A 22,149-nucleotide genomic window follows, 5' to 3' on the forward strand; every position below is an offset into this window, starting at 1 on the left:
GGCCTCAAACTCACAGCAATCCTCTTGCCTCACATGCAACACCATGTCCAACTTCAGTAAAAAATTTAAAGTCATGGGTCATGTTATAATATATTTGTAAACTGCTTCCCCATACACACTCCCTGCACATCCCCCAACCTCCTATAATTTTTATTGTAGACATGAGTTCAATACTAGAATGTTCTCAAGCTAAAGTGACAAAGCAACCTATTTTATATCATACCTGTTGAACTGCCGACTTAGAAATGGCTTTCCGCTTCTGTAACTTTTTCTCCATGCCTTTGTGTAGTCTGATGTAGCCACCTTCATTAACAGACCGCTGCCTAAGCCTACTTTTATAAGTATCATCTTCTGGGCCTGAGTCTGTCTTTTCTGTGGTTTCAATTAGAGTTTCCTGATCTTTTAAAGGTTGGTCAGGGCTCTGACTATGATCTGGACCGTCTTTGGCACCGATGTCCTCAGGCGATGTGTCATTTCTCATATCATTATCCTCTTGAGAAATACTGATTACATTCTCTTTTGAAATATTAGGATGAACATTATCAACTGTGCCATCTTCTCCGAGGACTGCAGTCTCTATCTCTGTTTGGTTGGTGTTAGTTGCTAAGCTAGCAGTTTCCATTTCAGAATGGGGATCAGCTATACATTCTATAGGGGACACACTAGCTTCAGCCTCTGGAGGAACCGGAGCCACAGGCTGCCGCCCTGACTCCCCATGCTGTTCTGTTTCTGGCAATTCTCCATTTACAAGCAGTACAATTTCACAATGCCCAAGTTCACTTGACAAAGTTGTGGTTGCTTCATTCCTAGTCACAGGTGGTGCTGTGGTTCCATTGTGTGCTGGTAAGTCTTGAGTAGATGCGACCGTTTGTACTTCACCTTTCTTATATACTGTTAGTTGCTTTTCTTCCATTAGCTTATGTACACTTTCACAGATTTCTAAAACTTCTGACATAAAAAGATGGCGAGCTAAGACAGCTACATCAGCCATGCTACAAAAGTCAAAACTTAGTACAGAGGTATAGGCAAATTCCAGCAAAGGAAGGAAGCTTGATTTACAAAAGCCTGTGTGAAACAAGGAAAAGCAAGGAACAAAACAATTCAATCACCACAAAACTACTTTCTAAGTGGAATATAGATTTGTGACAAGAGAAGAATATAATGAAAATCACCATTATTCTATAATTAGTTACCATTGGATTTTCTAAGTTCTAGTTGCTATTAAGCAACCTTAACTAACATCCATGAGCTGAGTCTCTAAATCACTATAAAGAAGAAAATAACAGACTTACTACCTCAAGAGTTGTTATAAGGCAGCCATTTTCAAACTGTACTCCTTAGAACCCTGGGGGTTCCTCAATTCCCTTCAAGAAACAGTTGCTGGAGGATAGAGGGTAAAAAAGGGGAGGGGGTAGGAAAGTGAATAGACAGGGACCAACCAACCTGACCCCTTACCTCTCTTCACTTATTATAGATATTTTCTAATAATAATAGTAGTAAATTTAATTGAACAAAGTATTCTACATGTGCACATTAAAAACAAAGATTTGGAGCCAGTGAGATGATTTGGTGGTAACTTGAGGCCAATCCCTAGAACCCACATGGTGAAGGAGAGAACCAAGTTCCACAGGTTGTCTTCAGATCTATGCAACTGTGCCTTCCCTGGAACACAAGTGTCCCCACGTCCACACAAACACCCACACTAAATAAATGTATTAAAAACCTCAATTTTGAGCTCAGGGATGTAGCTCAGTTGCTTGAATTCTTGACTAGTATGAAGCAGTAGGTCTGATATCCATAACAATAAAGCTGGGTGTGGTGTATCCCTGTAATCCTAGCATTTAGAAATTGAAGTAGATCAAAGTTCAAGATCATCTTTAAAGAAAGTTGAAGGCCTGCCTGGGATACATAAAATATTAAAAACAACAAAAACAAAACTCAGCAGTGGTGGCACACTCCTTTAGTCCCAGCATTCAGGAGGCAGAGGCAGGCAGATCTCTGTGAGTTCAAGGCCAGCCTGGTCTACAAACCTACACAGAGGAACCCTGTCTCTAAAAATAAAAACAAAAAACAAAGTCATGTTGACCTCTTCATAAGTGTGTGCTTATACTTCTTTCGTTGTGGCTCCCCTAATAAGCCCTTCCTCCTTCAGATAGATGGTTCCCTTCCTCCTCCCAAAGTCTCCCTTGCATTCATTCATATCATAACATGTGATACTACTCCATTTCCCATCTCCTTTATAATCCCCTCCTCTCCTCTTAGAATCCCCTTTCTATTTTGTGATTCATTTATTTTGATGAACATCTAATCTGGCTCAATTTTCTACCTATTATGATAGTGAAGCAATAAACATAGATGACAAGTATCTCCATAGCATATTGACGACCCAAGAATGGTAAAAGTGGGTCATCTGTAGTAGTTTATTTTTAGTGGGGCTTATTTATTTCTGAGGCAGGGTCTCTTTCTACATAGCCTTGGCTATCCTGAAACTGACCATGTAGACCAGGCTGGTCTCAAACTGGCAGAGGCCTGTTTCTAAATGTTGGGGTTAATGGTGTATACCACCTCATTCAGCAACTCCATACATATTTTTACAGTGGCTACCCAAGTATACTTTCCCACCCACAATGAATGGTTCTTCTTTCATCACATTCTCACCGGTTTTGTAATCCTTTGTTTCACTATTCTGACATGGGTGAGAAGGAATCTCAAAGCAACCTTCACACTTTTTATAAATGAATATAGGTGATTGCTTGCAGTAATGTCTGGTGCCCTTAGAGACAGAAGAGGAAATCAGATCCCCTGCAATGGGAGTTACAGATAGTTGTGAGCTGCCATGTGAGTGCTGGGAATTGATTCTGGGTCCCCTAGAAGAGCAGCCAGTGTTCTTAACCACTGAGCCAATCTCTCTGGTCCTCAAAGCAATTTTAATGTGCATTCCCTGAAGGCTAAGGATGTTAAACACTCAAGTTCAAGTTTTTATTAGCCTTTGTATTTCTTCTTTTGAGAACTGTATTCAGTTCATTTATTTAATTGGCTGAATGATTTTGGTGTGTGTGTGTGTGTGTGTGTAGCGTTTTTATTTTTGTAGTCTTCATATACTTTGGTTATTAATCTTAATCTGATATGTAACTGTAAACTGTCTCTTCACTCTTTTTATCCTGTGCTACAATTACAAAAAATCTCATCCAATTCTTCTCCCCCCCCAACCCCACTTCGGTTCATCAAGACAGGGTTTCTCTGTAGCTTTGGAGGTTGTCCTGGAACTAAGTCTGTAGACCAGTTTTGTTTTATTTTTCCAAGTTCTGTGAACAATGTCATGGTTTTTGATGGAGATTATGTTGAATCTGCAGATTTGGGGATATAGTCTTTTTTTTTTTTTTTTTTTTTTTTTTTGGTTTTTCGAGACAGGGTTTCTCTGTACTGTTTTGGAGGCTGTCCTGGAACTCTCTCTGTAGACCAAGCTGGCCTCGAACTCACAGGTCTTTCAATCTACTGTCTCTTGTCAAGTGTCTTTATGCAGCCATCCAGATATATTTGGGGGGGGGCGCATGATTTGAGACAGGGTTTCTGTGGGTTTGGAGGCTGTCCTGGAACTAGCTCTTGTAGACCAGGCTAGTCTCAAACTCAGAGATCTGCCTGCCTCTGCCTCCCTAGTGCTGTGATTAAAGGCGTGCGTCACCACCACAGGATATCCATATATTCTTATCCCTACCCACAAAACACCAAATATTTTCCAGCATGTTTACACTTTTCTCTTTTCGTACATACAACAGCATATCCTCCTAAAACATAGAGATATCTTATGGAGATAAACTGGTAAGTCTGGAGACAAAGAAGATGTTTTTATCCAAAGTATATAAAATATGGGGCTCTTCTATACATGGACAGAGGACAGACAAGTCCTTAAATCATATACTAATGTATTTTGATCTTTTACCTAATGTCTTTTTAATTTCTAAGTTCAAAGATCTAAAAGGGAGGGGCGAATTTAGTCATAAAAATTTCCCCTGGAAGAAACTCCAAATGACTAAGTATTTAAAATAAGTGATGTGTTTAAGGTATCTTAAAGTACGAAATTAACCGGTGGTGATGATACACGCCTTTAATTCCCAGGGCTTAGGAGGCAAAGACAGGCAGATCTCAGTAAGTAGTGAGTTCCAGGACATCCAGGGCTATACAAAGGAACCCTGTCTCAAAAAAAATAAAAAATAAAAAACAAGCCAAAAAAAAAAAAAAAAAGATAGTAAATTCACTCAGATTTCTTCTTTTAAGAGGTAACAGGTAATTCCACTTTGTTTTTACCTTTAGTTTGTTTACATACACATATTTATACTCTACAGAACATTTAATCAAAATCAAATAGAACTACTAGGGCAAGTTAGCAGATCAGAAGCAACTTTTATATGACCTAGTGAGGGCAAAAAAAAAAAAAGGCCTGATGGTGGCAACTGCCTTTAATCCCAGCAAGCACTGGGTTGGGGGGGGGTGTCTGTGAGTTTGAGGCTAGCCTGGTCTACAGAGTGAGTTCCAGAACAGCCAGAGCTGAAACCCTGTATCGAAAAACAAACAAAACAACTCAAGTACAAAGAGAGTGAGGACTTCTAAATCCACAAAATAAATAAAATTCAGCCTTGCAGTTCCCTGGGGGAATGGGCAGAGGGGCACTTTCAAAAGGTAAGCTACATAAGAGATGGACAGCCTGCTCTCAGGACACACCTCCAGCAGAGTCGGCAGCAATGGAGAAAAGAAATTTTCCACACTGTCACTGTGAATTACTCACAGGAAGCAGCTGGGCACCATGTTAACAGAGAACCTACTTTTTTGTTTCGTTTTGTTTTTTGAGACAGGGTTTCTCTATGTACCCTTTTCTAGAATTCACTCTGTAGACCAGGCTGTCCTGGAACTCACTTTATAGACCATGCTGGCCTGGAACTCACAGAGATCCGCCTACCTCTGCCTCCCGGGAATTCTGGGATTAAAAGTGTGTGCCACCACTACTCGGCTATCAAGAGAACCTATTATTAAAACCCAAGCTCCCAAGGATGCCTAAGTACAAGAACAACAGGTCAGGAAACCTCAAACTGACCAGATTCTAGCTAATGCTAATATTCCTCAACAACAGAAAATGAAGAGACACTGCACCAAGATCATTCTGGGAAACTACCTTTACCCTGGAATAAAATTGACTAAGAACATGAAACAAACAAATAAGTAATAAAATAAAAGAAAAAGACAACTACAGACTAATTTCCCTGGTGAACACAGATACAAAAAATTCTGAGCCAGGCATAGTAACACATGCTTTTAATCCCACCACTTGGGAGGCAGAGACAGGCAGATCTCTATGGGTTCAGTGTCAGCCTGGTCTACATATTCAGGACAGGCAGAGCTACACAGTAAGACCCTGCCTACAAAAAACAAAACACAAACAAAACAAAAAACAAACAAAAAAAAAAAACAAAAAAATTCTCAACAGTATTGTTGTAAACTGAACACATTAAGGGACCAAGTGTAGACAAAATATATCTTTGATCCCAGCATTGAGGAGGCAGAGGCAGGCAAATCTCTAAGAATTTGAGGCTAGCCTGGTCTACACAGTGAGTTCCAGGACAGCCTAAACTACATAGTTAAGACACTGCTCCCATTCCACCCCCACCCCAGACAAAGTACGCATTAATAAACACCTCATTAAAGCTACTGGTTTCATTCTAGGGACTCAAGACTGATTCATCAGATGCAAATAAATAAATAAATAAATAAATAAATAAATAAATAAATAAATAAAGCATAATGCTTCACACAGATCTAAGAATAGAAGCAACATGAGAGCAGGGCATAGTAGCCTGTGCCCGTAATCCTAGCACACAATGCATGTGAATCTCTATGAATTAAGGTCAGTAAAGAAAGTTTCAGACAAATGAGCTTTATAGGCACATGTTGTCTGGAAAAAAAAAAAAAGAAAGAAACCAAGTACATTATAATCTCAATTGATAGAAGGAGGATTAAAAACAAACAAATGAACAAACAAAAATAACAGCCTTTCCACAATAATCTTAGAGCCTTGCTTTAAAAGGATCTTTTCCATTGAGAAATCAGACCTACATTTTGACATATATTCTGTTTGTTTGGAAGATACATATAGATTTGCCTTGTAGTATACGCTTATTAATAAACAGCAAGGGGTATTAGAAAAATCTTACCAGAAAGATCCACGACTGCCTCATGACTAGAAACAGCTCCCTTCTCAATAAAAAGATCTCGAAAATATTCACTGTTTGCTGACAGGACAGACTTATGAGCTTTGTACTCTTCTCCTTCAATTAACAAGGTAACGTCACAGAACTGGTTGGAAAGTCTCTGTTCGTTTAGCTGTTTTAAAACTGCCTGGCAATGTTTTGGAGAAGAACGTTTTACCACTCCTTTGGTGTCAACCTGTCAAAATATGTTTGAGATTAAGATGTATATTATATATCACCTATATATACCCTTAACAAAAATCCATTACTTTTCAACAGGCAAGCAATGTTATCTATATACTTAAGTAAAATATATTACTATTTTCTGCCTAAAAAGACAGGGTCTCTATGTAGTTTTGGCTAACTTAGAATTCACCACATAGATCAAGTTGGTCTAAAACTCACAGAGCTCCTCCTGTTTCTGCCTTCCAAGTGCTGGGATTAAAGGTGTGTACCACCATACCCAGTCACACTGTTTTACTTGATGCTAGCAAAAGCCTATCCTACTTTTTGTTGCCTCTTCTTTCTGGTCAAATATGTAATGGTGTGATGGTGGTTTCACATGCCTTTAATTCCAGCACTCAGGAGGCAGAGGCAGGTGGATCTCTTTTGAGGCCATCGTGATCTACAAAGTTAGTTATAGGACAGACTCCAAAGTTACAGAGAAACACTGTCTCAAACTGATTTAGCCTAAAACAAAACAAATGAACAAGTAAGCAAATACAGCCAAAAATCTAGTCACAAATTAAGGCATTGTGGCACACACCTTTACTTTAATTTTGGGAAGCAGAGACAGGAGGATTTCTCTGAGTTCTGGGCCACCTAGCTTTACACAGAAAGTTTGAGCACTACCAGGGATACAATAAAGAGACCCTGTCTCAAAAAAGAACAACAAAAAGTAGCAAGGAAGACAGAGATGGAGCTCAGTTAGTAGAGGGTTTCCCAACATGTATGAAGGCCTAGATTTGATCCCAGCACCTCATAAACTACAATCTGTGGAACATGTCTGTAATGCCAACACTGAAGGCAGGACTATCACAACTTCAAGGTCTTCCTCACCTATGTAACTATTTCAAGGCCAGCCTTGACTACATGAGACCTTGTCCCAAAAATACCAAACAAGCAGAAGTCCTAGTTAGAGTAATTTGCTATGCAACCCACAGCCTGATTCAGAAAAATATTCCATAAACCTGTGCCAGTGTATCATTACAAAAGGAGTTACAATCAGGATACTAATTAAGAACAAATAGGATACCACATTAATTGTGAAGAATTAGGTTCAACAAAGAGTAACAGCTAGTGTACACTTAGCTCACAGAACATAGTAGGCAATTTACATGTCTTAAATAAGCTTTATTTTAGACCAGTGGGTCTCAATCCCTTTGGGAGTCAAAAAACCCTTTCACAGGGGTTGCATTATCAGATATCCTGTAGATCCAATACTTACATTACCACTCATAACAATAGCAAAATTATAGTTATGGAGTAGCAACAGAAACAATTTTATGGTTGGGGTCACCACAATATGAGGAAGCATATGAAAGGGTTGCAGCATTAGAAGGTTGAGAACTGCTGCTTTAGACAAATACATCCCCTCCAGTTTCAGCACTCAGAGTCAAACAATGCTGGAAAAACAACAACCACAAGAAACTTTAAGACTGAAAGTTAGATAGGAAGCATACTTACAAATACAAGTTCATGTTTAGACACTGGCTTCTTTTTTGAAGACTTGGAGGCTGTGGTTGGAGGGGAAGTGAAGTTGCTCAGGTCATCCTCTGATTCATTACTTTCTTCTCCAGATTCAAGGTCCAATCCCAATTCTTCCAACATTTCTGAAGCATCTGATATTGGACGGGAGCGATCAAGCTTCTCCTGGCACTTGCTACACTGTTTTATGTAATCTTTAACTTGCTTTAGTATACCTTCAGTCAAACAAAATAAAACCAACAACAAATTTAAGTGCTCCTACTTGAAAGTTGAAGAATGTTATTTTATGTATATATATACTAATTTATGTTTGGATGCATATATGCAAGCACACTCACACCCATAAAGAATGCAGAGTAAATTTTTCAGAATGTGAGATACACTATCTCAAAAATATAAGCATAGAATTATGATTTGTTTCGACATGAGACAGACGTTTTCTTATTATCAACTATTCAGTTTCCCTTAGCATGAGATGGTTATATATCCCTGTCCATTTCTTTGTGCATTACAAGGCACTATGCAACAAAATTATTATATTTTGTATAATGCTGTTTCTGTCACCTATGGACCAAATATATGACAATGCTACTATAATATAACCCACACAATCTACATTCATAAAAGTACATTCTATGTTTACAAAACCACAAAAATCACCTAATATATTCCTCTGTATCTACAATATATCTCTGTTTTTAGATACACAAAATCAATACCCAACTATCTTGCCCTATACAAATAGTTAAAATGGCTCAAGTCATAATGAGGAGAAATTTTCCAAATTAATTAAAAATTGCCAATATACTTCATGCAGAAACAAATCTTTGGGTTGGAGAGAGCTCAGCAGTTAAGTGCTTACTGCTCTTCCAGAGGACCCGAGTCTAGTTTCCATCCAGTCAGACAGCTCACAACTGGCTGTAACATCAACATTAGCAGATCCCTCTTCCGGCCTCTGAGGGCACCCCCCCCAACACACACACAAGTAAAATTAGATTATATATATGAGGGCTTAGTGGTTAAGAACACTAGCTATTCCTCCAGAGGTCCTGAGTTCAATTCCCAGCAACCACATGATTGCTCACAACCATCTGTAATGAGATCTGGTGCCCTCTTCTGGCTGCAGGGATACAGACAGAACACCATATACATAATAAATAAGTAACCTGAGCCAGGCGTTGGTGGCGCACGCTTTTAATCCCAGCACTTGGGAGGCAGAGGCAGATGGATCTCTGTGAGTTCGAGGCCAGCCTGGTCTACAAGAGCTAGTTCCAGGACAGCCTCCAAAGCCACAGAGAAACCCTGTCTCGAAAAACCAAAAATAAATAAATAAATAAATAAATAAATAAGTAGCCTGTCCAATAGAGCATCAAAGATTGAGTCATTCATAATGAGAATTTATTTGGCCAGTTCTTGAAGCTGGGAATCCAAGACTAAATGCCAACATCTGATGAAGACTGGCCTGCTACTTCGTAACAAGAGAAGACATGTGGCAATAAGCAGCTAGACAGGCTGACTCTTCTGTCAAGGAACCCTACTCTTGTTATAACACTAGTTACTTAAGGATATTGCTATTAACAATGCTGCATAAAGGGGGGCTGGAGAGATGTCTCAGAGGTTAACAGCTCTGGCTGCTCTTCCAGAGGTCCTGAATTCAATTTCCAGCACCCACATGGTGGCTCACAACATCTATAATAAGATCTGATGCCCTCTTCTAGCATGCAGGCAAAACATGCAGACAGAACATTGTAAACATAATAAATCAATCTTAAAAAAAAACTACCTCAAGGGACATATACAAGCATAACACACACTATAAAAGACATATGACCTTTGTTTAGTCTAGAACTACATCCTCAAAGTAAGTGAATCATATGAACTGTCTTTCAGCATCTTTTAACATACCTAATTTGTTTAATATGTGAAAACATTAACATGTCCTAACTTGAAAACATCTGAATTAGAAAATGTATATCTAGCTTAGCAAAGAGAGTCCATTGTCTCAAACAATCAAACCAACAAGCAAAACTTCCTAAGCACTTCAGTCAGTACACATTACATACATGAGTACATATATTATATATATATATATGAGTACATATATGTAGTGTGTACTCATCTAAGAAGACAGTATCAACCCTCTAGAACAGGGTTTTTGCTTGTCTGTTTTTGAGACAGGGTCTATCTATCCTGGAACTCAATGTAGATCAGGATGGCCTGGAACTCACAGATATCTACCTGCCTTTGCTTCCCAAGTGCTTGGATTAAAGGTGTGCACCACTATTCCTGGTCAGGGTTTTTGAACTCTAGTAATATAAATGCTTCAATTTATGACGGGATTATAATCCCCATAAATCTCATTGTGAATTGAAAACATCCTTAAATATAATACAACATTAATTCACCTAATCTATCAAACATCATAGCTTTGTAGTGCATTGATGCTTATATAGACCAGGCTGCCTCTGCCTCTCAAGTGGTGGAATCTGTTACCTTTAGAACTGTCTTTCAGCATCTTTTAACATACCTAATTTGTTTAATAATATCTGCCCAAACCAATCTCAACAAAATGCAGCTGTGACTCTAGCTTTCCTCTTTGCAACTCTATCTCCGTGGAAACTTAATTCAGATTTCTTGTGGGATGCAGTTGAGACAAGTTCTTCCTATGTATTCCTGGCACTAAGTATGTAAATCTGGCTGGCCTCCACTTTTCAGTGATCCTCTGACCTCTGCCTCTGTAACAATGGGATTGCTGGGAACATAGGCCAGGCTTAATTCAGAGTTGTTTTTTGTTTTTGTTTTTTTTTTCATTTCATTTATTTTCTTGTTTGTTTTTAGAGACAGGGTTTCTCTGAGTAGCCCTGGCTGTCCTGGAACTCTCTCTGTAGATCAAGATGGCATCAAACTCAAAGATCTGCCTTCTTCTGCTGCCCAAATGCTGGGATTAAAGGCATACCACCACATCCAGATTAATTATTCTTTAAAAACTAAAATGAAGGCTGGAGAGATGGCTAGCAGTTCAGAGCACTTGTTCTTGTAGGGGACCAAAGTTTGATTCCCAGTACACTCACAGTAGCTCACAACAATCCAGAACTCCAGTTACAGGAAATCCAATACCTTTTGGACTCTGTGGGCACACAAACATAAAACCAGAACACCCATGCACATAAAATAATCTTTAAAAAATGAAATGTAAGGAAAAACTGTATGAGAATAAGATAACTCTGGACTGTTTGTTATGCACAAAGGAATTCTCTAAGGCCCTTGCTACTCATCCTGACCACCCAGTACAAAAGTATGATCTGCCTGTGGCCTGCATGTATACACACACATTTAAAACATTTATCTGGGAAAAAAAATATTAATTTGACTGGGTGGTTGTGGTGCTAGCCTGTAATCCCAGCATTTGGGCAGTTGAGGCAGGCAGATCTCTGCGAGTTCAAGGCCAACCTATTCTACGGAGTTCCAGGACAGTCAGAGGCTACACAGAGAAACCTTCTAGGAAAATAAAACAAAAGTTAGAAGGACTGGAGAAATGGCTCAGTAGTTAAGAGTACTTGTGCTCTTTTGAGAGGATCAGAACTTGATTCCCAGGACCCATCATATGGTGACTAAAACCTATCTATAACCCCAGTTACAGGGAATCCAACAGGCATTTATGTAGTGCACGTACAGGTATGCAGACAAAAGACTGAGAAACATGAAATAAATCTAAAAAAGTTTAAAAACATATAAACTGACATTAAAAGCCAAATTGCTTTACTCCAAGGTGAAGTCATCATGATTCATATATCAATTTCTCCAAAACTATGCTAAAAATGGCATAATTCTTCCTAATAAAATCTCTTATGATGGTCTGTCTAATAAACTATTATTAGTATCAATTGAAGAGTCATATATAGAAACTTTGTATAAACTCCAGGGAAAAAAGTTAAAAAGCCAAGGATACCTTTAATCCCAGCAATTTGGTAGCAGAGGCAGAAGGAGCTCTGTGAATTTTAGGACATGATATATAATAGATTTCCATGCCAGCCAGGACCTTATAGTGAAGACTCCTCAAAATAGGAGGGGGTGGGGACTGGAGAGATGGCTCTTTGGTTAAGAATACTTGCTGTTCTTACAGAAGACTCCAGCTCAATTCTCAGCACCCGCGTGCTGGCTCACAACCCTCTGTAACTCCAGTTCTAGGGAATCCAATGCCCTCCCCTGACCTCCATAGGCAGCGGGCACACACGATGCACATACATACATACATAAAGGGAAAATATTAAAAAAATAAAAAGGGGAAAATATTCACATACATAAACTCATCTTTAAAATTAAAAAGAAAAACAAGCCTTTTCTGTTCTCATGTGCTTCCCAGGGGATCAAGAAACGTTAGGGCTATTATTTTCTGGCCCCCAAATAATCACTAAAATCAGGTCTGTGGCACAGGTTTGTAATCGCAGCTTCTGAGGCATTCAAGGCCAGCCTAAGAAACAGTGAAATCTTTCCCCAAATAGGTAAGTAATCAGTCAGTGAAATCACAGTAATTCTATCTTTTCTCAACTTACATAGTGTCTCACGCCTCAGACCCCCGGGCTGTTTTGACAAAATCAAAATAGTATTAAAATAGGCCGTTTGAGGTAACACACGCCTTTAATCCCAGTAGGGCACTCAGGAGGCAGCAGGTGAATTTCTAGGAGTTCAAGGCCAGCATGGTCTACAGAGTGAGATCCAGGACGGCCAAGGCTGTTACACAGAGAAACCGTGTCTTGAAACAAACACACACACACACACACACACACACACACACACACACACACACACACACACACACACACACACACACACACACACCGGAGGGAGGGAGGGAGGGAGAGAGAGAGAGAGATCTGGTATCATCGTGATTGGTGAGCTAGGGAGATTACCATACTCAAAAAAGAAAAACAAATGCCCAAAGTGACGTATTTCTTCCTAATAAAATCTTTTAAGACGGCATGTCTTGTCCCTTCCCCCAAGAAAAAGTATCTGACAGTCGTTACGGCTACCTAATACTCTAAAAAACGGGACTCAAGACCACTGACTGCTCATAGTTATTCTAGTAACTGCGTTATTCCTTTTTTATGTCGCAGTTCCAGAATCAGAGAAATCCGGGCAAGGGGATCCGGAGAGTCCCAAGGCCACTGGCCAACCCCGAGCGGCAATCACTGTAGACGGCAGCCCAGGGTGTAGCCCGGCCATCGGGGCAGAGGAGAGGGTCTGAGCCTCTGCGTCCGGACCTCCCACTCTCGGCCAGGGGCCTGAGGAGGCGGGCCCAGAGTGACCGCGACACACCCTCCCTCGGCTGGCCCTGCCCCGGGGGAAGCCCCCTAAGCCCCACCCCGGGCGAGGGTCCGCCCCCAGCCTCCCGGGCCTCCTTCCTGTGGGGAAGTGCGGCTGCTTTCGCGTCCCCTACCCGCTCGCCGCGGTCCCGCGGCCGCCGTGCAGCCGAACGCCAGCTGGCCAGGGGGACAGGCGTCCGAGACCTCAGGCTCGCGAGTGCGCACGCAGGCCTAGCCGCGGGCCGTGTCCCGCAGGGCTGCCGCCGAGCCGCCCCCTCGCCCGGCCCAGAGCTCACCTCGCCACCAGTAGGTCTTGGACAGGTCGTGCCAGGTCTGGTGTCGGGTGTGGTGGGTGCCTCCGGGGCCCAGGTGGGCCGCCTCTATGAGGCCCTGGCGCCGCTCGGGCTGCAGCACGACTTCCAGCTCCGCGAAGGTCTTGCGGTGCCGCTGGCGCCGCTGGTAGTACAGAGTCCCGCCGCGCACGACGTAGCAGGCGGCGGCCTTGCGGATTTTCCGCTTGACATTGCCCTCGGTGCCCGGTGCATAAGGCTCACGTTCGTTCGTCAGATAGCGCAGGATGGCCCGATAGCTTTCCTCGCTTGACATCGCTGATGGCAGCGCCCTGAGGGCGCCTGTCAGTGCTGGGGAGAGGCAGACAGCGCTCGGGCTCCGGAGGGATGCAACAGCCGCGCCAGCACTTTGAGGAGGAACGCCTACGCCTTTGGTGGGCGCTCCTGTCGGGCGCCCGCAGCGCCAAGGAAGAACCGACGACTCGGTAACCAGGGGGAACTGCACTTCTGCAGCGCGCGGGATCCGCTGGCGACTGACAAAATGGCTGCTGCACCACCGGAAGTGACGCGCGTGCGAGGCGTGGCCCAGGGCCTGATTGGAGCGCTCTCAATTTCGGGCCCGGAGGGAGCCGGCGGAGTGACGTCACTCCTGCGGGAGGACATTTTGGAAGAGGGTACGCTCTCTCTGGCAGGTGCAAGGGTCTTCAGCGGACATCTTAAGTCCTGGCAGGATTTTTTTCCCCTTTTCCCACGCTCGCTGGAAAACCACGTGTTTGAGCTGTTGCGTGTTTCTTGCCCCAGCTGAGACCCTTCCCCCAAAGGGTGAAAGGAGACGGTTTTCCGGTCTACTTTGACTGGCTGTACTAGATTCCGTCACCTTTGAAACTGTAGCAGTCGTTTGCTACCGTCTTGGCTCTGGGCCAAAGGTAACCGCAGTATTATCAAGCATTAAGTGTCTCAATGTTATGAATTGTCCTCTTAAAACTATCTCCAAACTACCCATGGAGTGGTAAGATTTTTCTAGAATTGGGGTGGAGGCATGGCTCTTCCGTTAAAGGCTGAGCTCACAACCAAAATTAGTATTTTCCTAGAATCATCACCATGGTGACGAATATTCAGCCCCAGATTATTCAGATGATTAACAGGGAGAGGTAGCTTGGATTAGCCTTCCTGGTCGCTGTGCTCGTGGAATTCCCGGACACTTGGTGCCCTTTGCTGAACTGGAAGGTTCCAGGGTTCTCAACCCATGGGATGTGGCTGCAGATGCTACTAATTTTTCCGACCTGAAATATGACAGATCTATGATGGTTTAGACCTTAATCGGATCTCAGGTGAGGAGCAGAGGAAGGGATTAGGGTTTCTCCTATTAGAATGGAAATAAGAGCATCCTTCCCGGCCCGTTTGCAGACACTCAAACCCTTCAAGGGATTTCGTCTGTAGGGGTGTGGCCTCGCGATTCTAATACTACTTTTAAAAACCTTAGCAAGATTTTCTATTTTTTTTAGGTTTTCAAGACAGGGTTTCTCTGTGGATTTGGAGGCTGTCCAAGCTCTTGTAGACCAGGCTGGTCTCGAACTCGGAGATCCTCCTGCCTCTGCCTCCCGAGTGCTGGGGTTAAAGGTGTGGGCCACCAACGCCCAGTATTTAGCAAGTTTTCGTGAATAAAATCTTGAGAATACAGGGAAAATGAGGTGGCAAATCCAGCTATGACCTAACTAATTTACTTTCGGGAAAAATCCACACCTAGTAAGCGCCTGGAGGTAACAGATGGTTTTGTGTGTGATCCAATTTTCTTCCTAAGGGAAGTCAAACTATGTTTAACCCACTCTTAAAGAGATTGTCTTGTTCAATTATGTCCTTGCAAAGACCTACATTCCAATTTTTTACACAAATTAATGGCTATCTGGGGGAAAACATCTTGTTATTTCAATGGTCTCAAACCTTACTGATCCTACCTCAGATTCTTGAATGGTGAAATTAAAGGTAGCTGCTTTACTTTTGCAAGGTGTCTCTTGAGAGGGTCTCATGTACTCTGGGCTCCACTCAAATTCATTACATAGCCAAGGTGACCTTGAACTACTGAGAAAATTTAAAATCTGATATGGTTTTCTTATTCTCTAGTTCAACTAAATATACTATACTTAAGCAATACTGAGCTGGACTGGTCTGTGCCTTTAATGCTAGAGCACTTGTGAGGCAGAAGGAGAGCCATTTCCTAATCCAAGAAATTACTGAAGGCCAGAGTAGACCTTTCTCAAAAAAAAAAAAAAAAAGCAGCTGGGTATGGTGGCAGTTGCTTTAATCCCAGCACCCAGGAGGTAGAGACTCAACAACCAAACAACTGGATGTATTGGTGCCAGGGTTGCTCTGTATAGCTTTGGAGCCTGTCCTGGAAATTGCTCTGTAGAACAGCTTCTCCTTCGTGCCCGGAACAAATGTCCTAAAGGAGCAAGACAACCTTGATGTTCCAATGGTTTCCAATCTAAGATCTACACAAAACAGCGGTGGTTTTCACTGAAGCTTTTCATGGAAGAACAGATTAGTGGTCTTAAACTCGTTAACAACCAAGGATAGCTGAGGCACAAATCAAAAAAAGGTTGTGCCCAGCACTAGGGAGGCAGATGGATCTCTTGAATTCCAGGACAGCCTCCAAAGCAATAGAAATCCCCAAGTTTCTTGGATGCTGGAGATTTTCATGTGCTCCAAACACAGTTCACACCCATAGCATTTTGTTTCCTGGCTCTTCAACTAAGGTTGTATTAGGAGACATTAGTGTTGAAGAGTGGTCTCACTATGTAGTTCTTGATCTCAGAGATCCACTTGCCTCTGCCTCCTGAGTGCTGGGATAAGTATAAGACAGACACCATGACCAGTAAGAAAACTTTTTTTTTAAAGCTAGACACCTAATGTAGGAACTCAGGCAAGTTAAACATAATCTTTGGCTAAACTACCCCCTCTCCAAATACGTTTTATGAAAGAAAAAACCCAACACCAACCTAGCGTTAGATAGAACTTTATTTGAAACTCTGATCTACCAAGTTAGCGTTTTCCACCAACTCGGGGAGCAGAGACCTTCACAGGCTTCACAATTTTTTGTTTAGGTGCTGCTTTTGTAGGGGCCTGCAAACAAAATAACAGGATATTATTAGTCCATGGAATTGTCACTTTGCCCTTATAGTTGAGATTTTTTATATACCTTTCACTGTCTTAATTTAACTGTGCTATTACCAACTTCAAAGTAACCTGATGTTTAAAGTTCATTTCCACCATATAATAGACATTACAGATTGGACAATAAGATAGTATGGGACCCTAAATTGTTAGTAATAAAGTTTGGGTATTTTTGAGGGACAGTCAGGCTGGCTTCCAACTCTTCCTGTCTCAGACTCTCATACTACGTACTACACAGCCATTTAAAAATGATGTATTTTGGGGCTGGAAAGATGGCTCAGAGGTTAAGAGCACTGACTGCTCTTCCAGAAGTCCTGATGGTGGTTCACTACCATCTATAATGAGATCTGGTGCCCTCTTCTGGCCCGCAGGGATACATGCAGGCAGAACACTGTATACATAATAAATCTCTAAAAATGATACATTTCTTAATTTTGAATGGGGCACACGTGTAGGTCATAGTTGGCTTGAGGGAACGGCGTCTTACATGACACGTGTGTAATCACAGTATTCCTTCTTTCCCTTCCCTTTGTTCATGCCCAGGGCTAAATTAGGGTTGGTAGCAAGTGCCTTTACTGGCAGAACCATCTGCCCACTCAAGAATGAAAAACTGTTAACTTTTCTGGCCTTAAATTTTGCTAACCACTAGAAAACACTGGGTAAATTCATTGTACTGTTGTACAGAGAAACCCTGTCTCGAAAAACCAAAAAAAAAAAAAAAGAAAAAACTCAAGCCAAGCTGTACACAAGAGACCATGCCCATAAACAAGCAGCAGGACTGTCCTTAAATTTAGACAAGTCTTGTTCATGGTTCTAAGCCAGCCTTGTTTATAGTGACACACCTCAAAAAACAGAAACCCACCAAAACAAAAGCTATCTTTATTTTCCCATTTTTAAGGCATCTAAAATTGAGACTCACTGGAAACTTTGAGAGATAACCATTCATCTGGAAATTAGCTACAAAACCATTTCCATTGCACCTGTCATTTACTAACCCTCTTACTAAAGATAAAATTTCCTACTGTAAGAAACCTAAGATCCCAGTTACCTTGGCAGCAGCCATTGCTGTCTTCTTGGATGCCTGCTTAGCCTTTTTTGCTTCCTTGGCAGCCCTGTGGTATCATATGCAACATTAAGCCAAAGACTTTACTGTTTAAAAATACAACTTATGGTAAAGAGCTAGAGTTATCACGTATTCCTTCCCCAAAATCTAGAGCCAGACTCAATGTTACAACCCAGTTATATAATATATAACCCTTGAAGCTGTTGCATGAAAATCACAAATCAAAGGCTACAGGAGCTTTGCAAAGAAGAATTTAGCAAAGAACCCTACAAAAAACCAGATCCAACGATTTGCCAATAAATCCCTTATTCAAGTCAGCTTAAGGTATGGGACTGTACTGTGACTACTGAGATTTAACAAATTAGAGTGAATGACTGCTTTGTGCTTCTGACAGCCTCATGCGGATTAGGTTCCCACACCAGAAAAGCCATCTAGTCACCACAGCAGCTGCAATGTTCATGGTAGAGCATTCCTTTCCTTACCGGATAGCCTGCTCTCGCTGAGCTTTCCTGACTTCTGGTTTCTGATTCCTCTTGGCCATGATATCAGCAAGGGATGCACCAGTGATAGCACGCTGGAATTTGACTGCACGGCGAGTTCTTTTCTTTTGAATTTCTTCCTACAAAGCAAAGATTATAACTGATCAGCCTTACTCAATGACTTTGGAAGTGAAAATTAAAATCAAATAACTTTTTTCCTCCATCGTGTACATGTGCTGTGACAGATTTCTCTGTGTAATACTGCTACAAACCAGTGTTAGGATTAGGTGTGTACCACTATGCCTCTTGGATCAAAGAACTCTTAGTTAAATTTCACAATCAAGTTAATCCATGGCAATTACATGAAATATTGCTTTCCAGGTTAATGAATTGTTTCAACCTTGTATTACAAATCATGACCCCTTTTGCTACTGAAAGACATAAAAAAACCTTTTTTCAGGAAGAATGGCTCACTTCAGGAGATGGATGGTACTTTAAAAATGACTTTAGGTGGCAGTGATGGCTCACCATCAGTTAAGGCTGGCTGCTCTGGCAGCAGACCCAGGTTCAGTTTTCAGAACCCACATGGTGGCTCACAACCACCTCTAATTCCAGTACCAGGGGCCTGCCACTGACTTCTGAAGGCACCAAGCATATAATGCGTTTATAGGCATTCAGGCAAACATCACACACAAAAAAAGCTATTGTAAAAATGATTTTAACAGCCTGGTGGTGGTGGCACATGCCTTTAATCCCAGCACTTGGGAGGCAGAGGCAGGTGGATCCCATTGAGTTCAAGGACAGGCAAGGCTATACAGAGAAATCCTGTCTCAAAAAAAACAAAAACTAATTTTAGCAAGATGTTTGCAGACTAAGAAATCTACTTATGGAAAGGACTTAGAAAGAGAATATCTATCCAGCTTTAGTATCCAAGAACCCAAAGTTTGCTCTAGATCCTATACTGGAAAAGGCTAAACTGTAGTTATTGAGAAACAAGATCTCAGCTGGGTGGTGGTGGCACACGCCTTTAATCCCAGCACTTGGGAGGCAGAAGCAGGCGGATCCCATTGAGTTCAAGGCCAGACTGGTCTGGCAGAGCAAGTTCCAGACAGCCTCCAAAATACAGAGAAACCCTGTCTCGAAGAAAAAAAAAGAGAAACAAGCTCTTATAATTAAGCCTGGTATTAGTGGCATATGAGGCCACCTGAACTTCAAAGGGAAACTGTTAAAAACAAAATCTTTTTGCGAAAGATTGAAAACCATGGAATTAGTCTTTTGCCTAAACCAGCTCAGTGGTTCTCAACCTAGCCTACCTAAGACCAAGAGAAAACAGATGTTTACAATTCATAGAAGTAGCAAAAAAAAAAAAAAGCCCCACAGGGGTGTGTGGGGAGGTGGCACACGCATTTACTTCCAGCACTTTGTGAGTTCAAGGCCACTCTGGTCTTTAGAGTTCCAGGACAGTCTCCACACCTACAGAGATCTTGGTCTCGAAAAACAAAAATGAAACTTTTTGTGGTTGTTGGTCACCAGAGGACCTGTCTTTATTAAAGGGTCACAGCATTTATTTGGAAGGTTGAGAACCACTGGTCTATCCTATTTCCCCAGACTACCTTAGCATTTCTTCAATGCTGGCTGCCTTTCACCCTTGAAAGGCTAAGTATTCCACTGCAAACATGGCTGGCTATCCCAAATCATAAACTTGTGGTCCCCCCATGGAGAGAGTGTCAAGCAACCACCACAAATGGGAAATTTTACTGCTGAATTCATGTGAGATTGCTGACAAAATACAAGTCTGCCAACACGGCTTTAAAAAACAAAACACTTTCAGGCTAGAAGGGAAACAGAACTATTTTCATCATCACTGAAATGTCCAACTTTTTAAAAATCCCAAAGCAAGGTGGCAGTGGTGGCAAATGCCTTTGATGCCAGTATTCGGGAGGCAGATTCCAAGACAGCCAGGGAAACAAAACAAAAAACACTAGGGCTGCCGGGCGTTGGTGGCGCACGCCTTTAATCCCAGCACTTGGGAGGCGGAGGCAGAGGCAGGCGGATCTCTGTGCGTTCGAGGCCAGCCTGGTCTACAAAGTGAGTTCCAGGGCAGCCCCCAAAGCCACAGAGAAACCCTGTCTCGAAACAAACAAAAAACATTAGGGCTACAGAAAAACCCTGTCTCAAAAACCAACAGAATTAACATTTTAAGTGAAAGATTTGCCAGCCACCTATTTCTAGTTAAGCTGTATCACTACATACTCACCAAGACCTATTGGATCCCCGATGGGACAGATCCATTAAATGAATTAGAAATTAATCCTTCCACTAATTTCATGTGTTCTGCTTTTGTTTATCTTAAACTACTGATCCCCTTGCTTCCACCTCCAGAACACTGGAATTCCACGAGTGGTCCACCATATCCGTGACATTTCACATCTGGTTCTATTTATTTACTGCAACACATAGCTAGACACTTTTTAATACGACCCAAAGATGACTCCCTAAGCTGTAGTTCTACCAGCACCTCTTCCCACTGCAAAACCAACCACCCCAAGGGCCTCTATAACTGAAATCAAACCGCAGGGGAAGCTCTCCAACTTCAACACAGCCCCGAGTCTGGTATACCAGGTGACGCTAGCTCTGAGTTCAGTTGAGAAGCTAGCAAGCTGTATTCCACTTACCGACTGTCCTTTTTTGTGTTTTCTTCTGTAGAGGACAGTCCAGTTTATCTGCCGAGGATTCCTTTTGGAAAGGAATGCAGACTCGCATTTTGCATTAAGAAACTGGAAAACCTGGGATTGACAAATCCGCAAATTAGTAACTCCTTTTACACAAAGTATAAGAGGCCGAGATCGAAAAATCTTTATACAACTTTCTTGGTTTTTTTGTCTCAGCTCTCTGTGTCACAAACCACAGGTACTGGGCAGCATCAAGCTCTCCACATTTCATCTTTTCTCAAGAACAGGCGATCTTGAGTTCCACACTCGTCGACACGGGACGGATGGCGTTAACATTTTGAAAAAAAACTTTTAGCCAGACACGTCCAAGTCCTGGTCGTTTATCTTTCCCGGGGCTCAGTTACACACAGCACTCATTTCCGGCCTGGTTCCCAGCCTCTGCATTCACTCAGGTTCCCCTCCCCACACGCGGCTCCGGGGGTCCTCACACGCCAGCACACCGGCCTCCTCGCCCTCAGCCCGGCCGGCCTTTTACCTTCCCGTCGGTCCTGGCGTAGCGCCGCCCGTGTCCCGGGTAGATCTTGTACCCGCTGAAACTGCACAGCTCGACCCTGGAAGGAAAGCCCAAAGCCCGTTAGGGTGTGCGCTGCAAAGAAAAGCCATCCCCAGGCGCTCTGCCGCAGGATGGAGGCGGATGGGATACGGGAAGCCAGCTTACTTCATGGTGAGATGTCGCCCGGCCCGAGGAAGATGGCGAAGAGAAAGAAGGAATCATGGGAAAACGCCTTATAGGGCCGAGGCAAGAATCTCCTCCCTCAATTCCCTTCCCTGGCCCCGGCGCCTTGTGATGATGTCACTTCCGGGAGTCCGGTCTCGGTTTCCTAGCAACAGCTTTATCCTCAAATTGCGGGCAGGTGTCCTCCAAAGGTTCTGTAGACCCCAGGAGGTGGACGTGAAAAAGACAGGCTTGACTTTGGTTCTGTGTCATTCCATTTCCCGCAGGCAAGTGTCGTAGAATCTAGAGCCAGACTTTTGCAGGGAACATGGAGAAAAGACAAGGGTGTTCCACGTGTCTTTTCTCTTTTACGGAGACCGCAGACGAGTATCTCTCAGGTAAATCCTGAGGGTCACATATGCCTTTGCCTTTGAAACAAAATTAAATCGAAGTAGCTGACAGTATGGCCCAGAGTTTGCGAGAGTGGTACGCGAAACCCTGAGTTAAATC

At 42.5% G+C, this 22,149-nt stretch overlaps 2 protein-coding genes across 2 annotated transcripts in view; both read right to left on the bottom strand.

Annotated features, from left to right (window-relative positions):
- Zbtb11 (zinc finger and BTB domain containing 11) overlaps window positions 1-16,408 on the bottom strand; it is a 29,175-nt gene extending 12,767 nt beyond the window's left edge. The window contains 4 exon segments of the mRNA XM_040750696.1: window positions 224-1,065; window positions 6,204-6,435; window positions 7,926-8,161; window positions 13,546-16,408. Of these exon segments, the coding sequence (XP_040606630.1) occupies window positions 224-1,065; window positions 6,204-6,435; window positions 7,926-8,161; window positions 13,546-13,855 (1,620 nt within the window). The 5' untranslated portion in view covers window positions 13,856-16,408.
- A 128-nt stretch (window positions 16,409-16,536) lies between these two features.
- Window positions 16,537-21,780, bottom strand: Rpl24 (ribosomal protein L24). The gene is made up of 6 exons (XM_005074794.4): window positions 21,643-21,780; window positions 21,460-21,535; window positions 20,928-21,038; window positions 18,256-18,392; window positions 17,759-17,822; window positions 16,537-16,659 (listed from the first exon to the last, which is right to left on the bottom strand). The coding sequence occupies exons 1-6, from the start codon at window positions 21,645-21,647 to the stop codon at window positions 16,579-16,581; spliced, it is 474 nt and encodes a 157-aa protein (XP_005074851.1). The 5' UTR covers window positions 21,648-21,780; the 3' UTR covers window positions 16,537-16,578.
- Window positions 21,781-22,149: the final 369 nt, after the last annotated feature.

This window comes from Mesocricetus auratus, unplaced genomic scaffold (genome assembly GCF_017639785.1).
Source record: "Mesocricetus auratus isolate SY011 unplaced genomic scaffold, BCM_Maur_2.0 Super-Scaffold_100008, whole genome shotgun sequence".
NCBI lineage: Eukaryota > Metazoa > Chordata > Mammalia > Rodentia > Cricetidae > Mesocricetus > Mesocricetus auratus.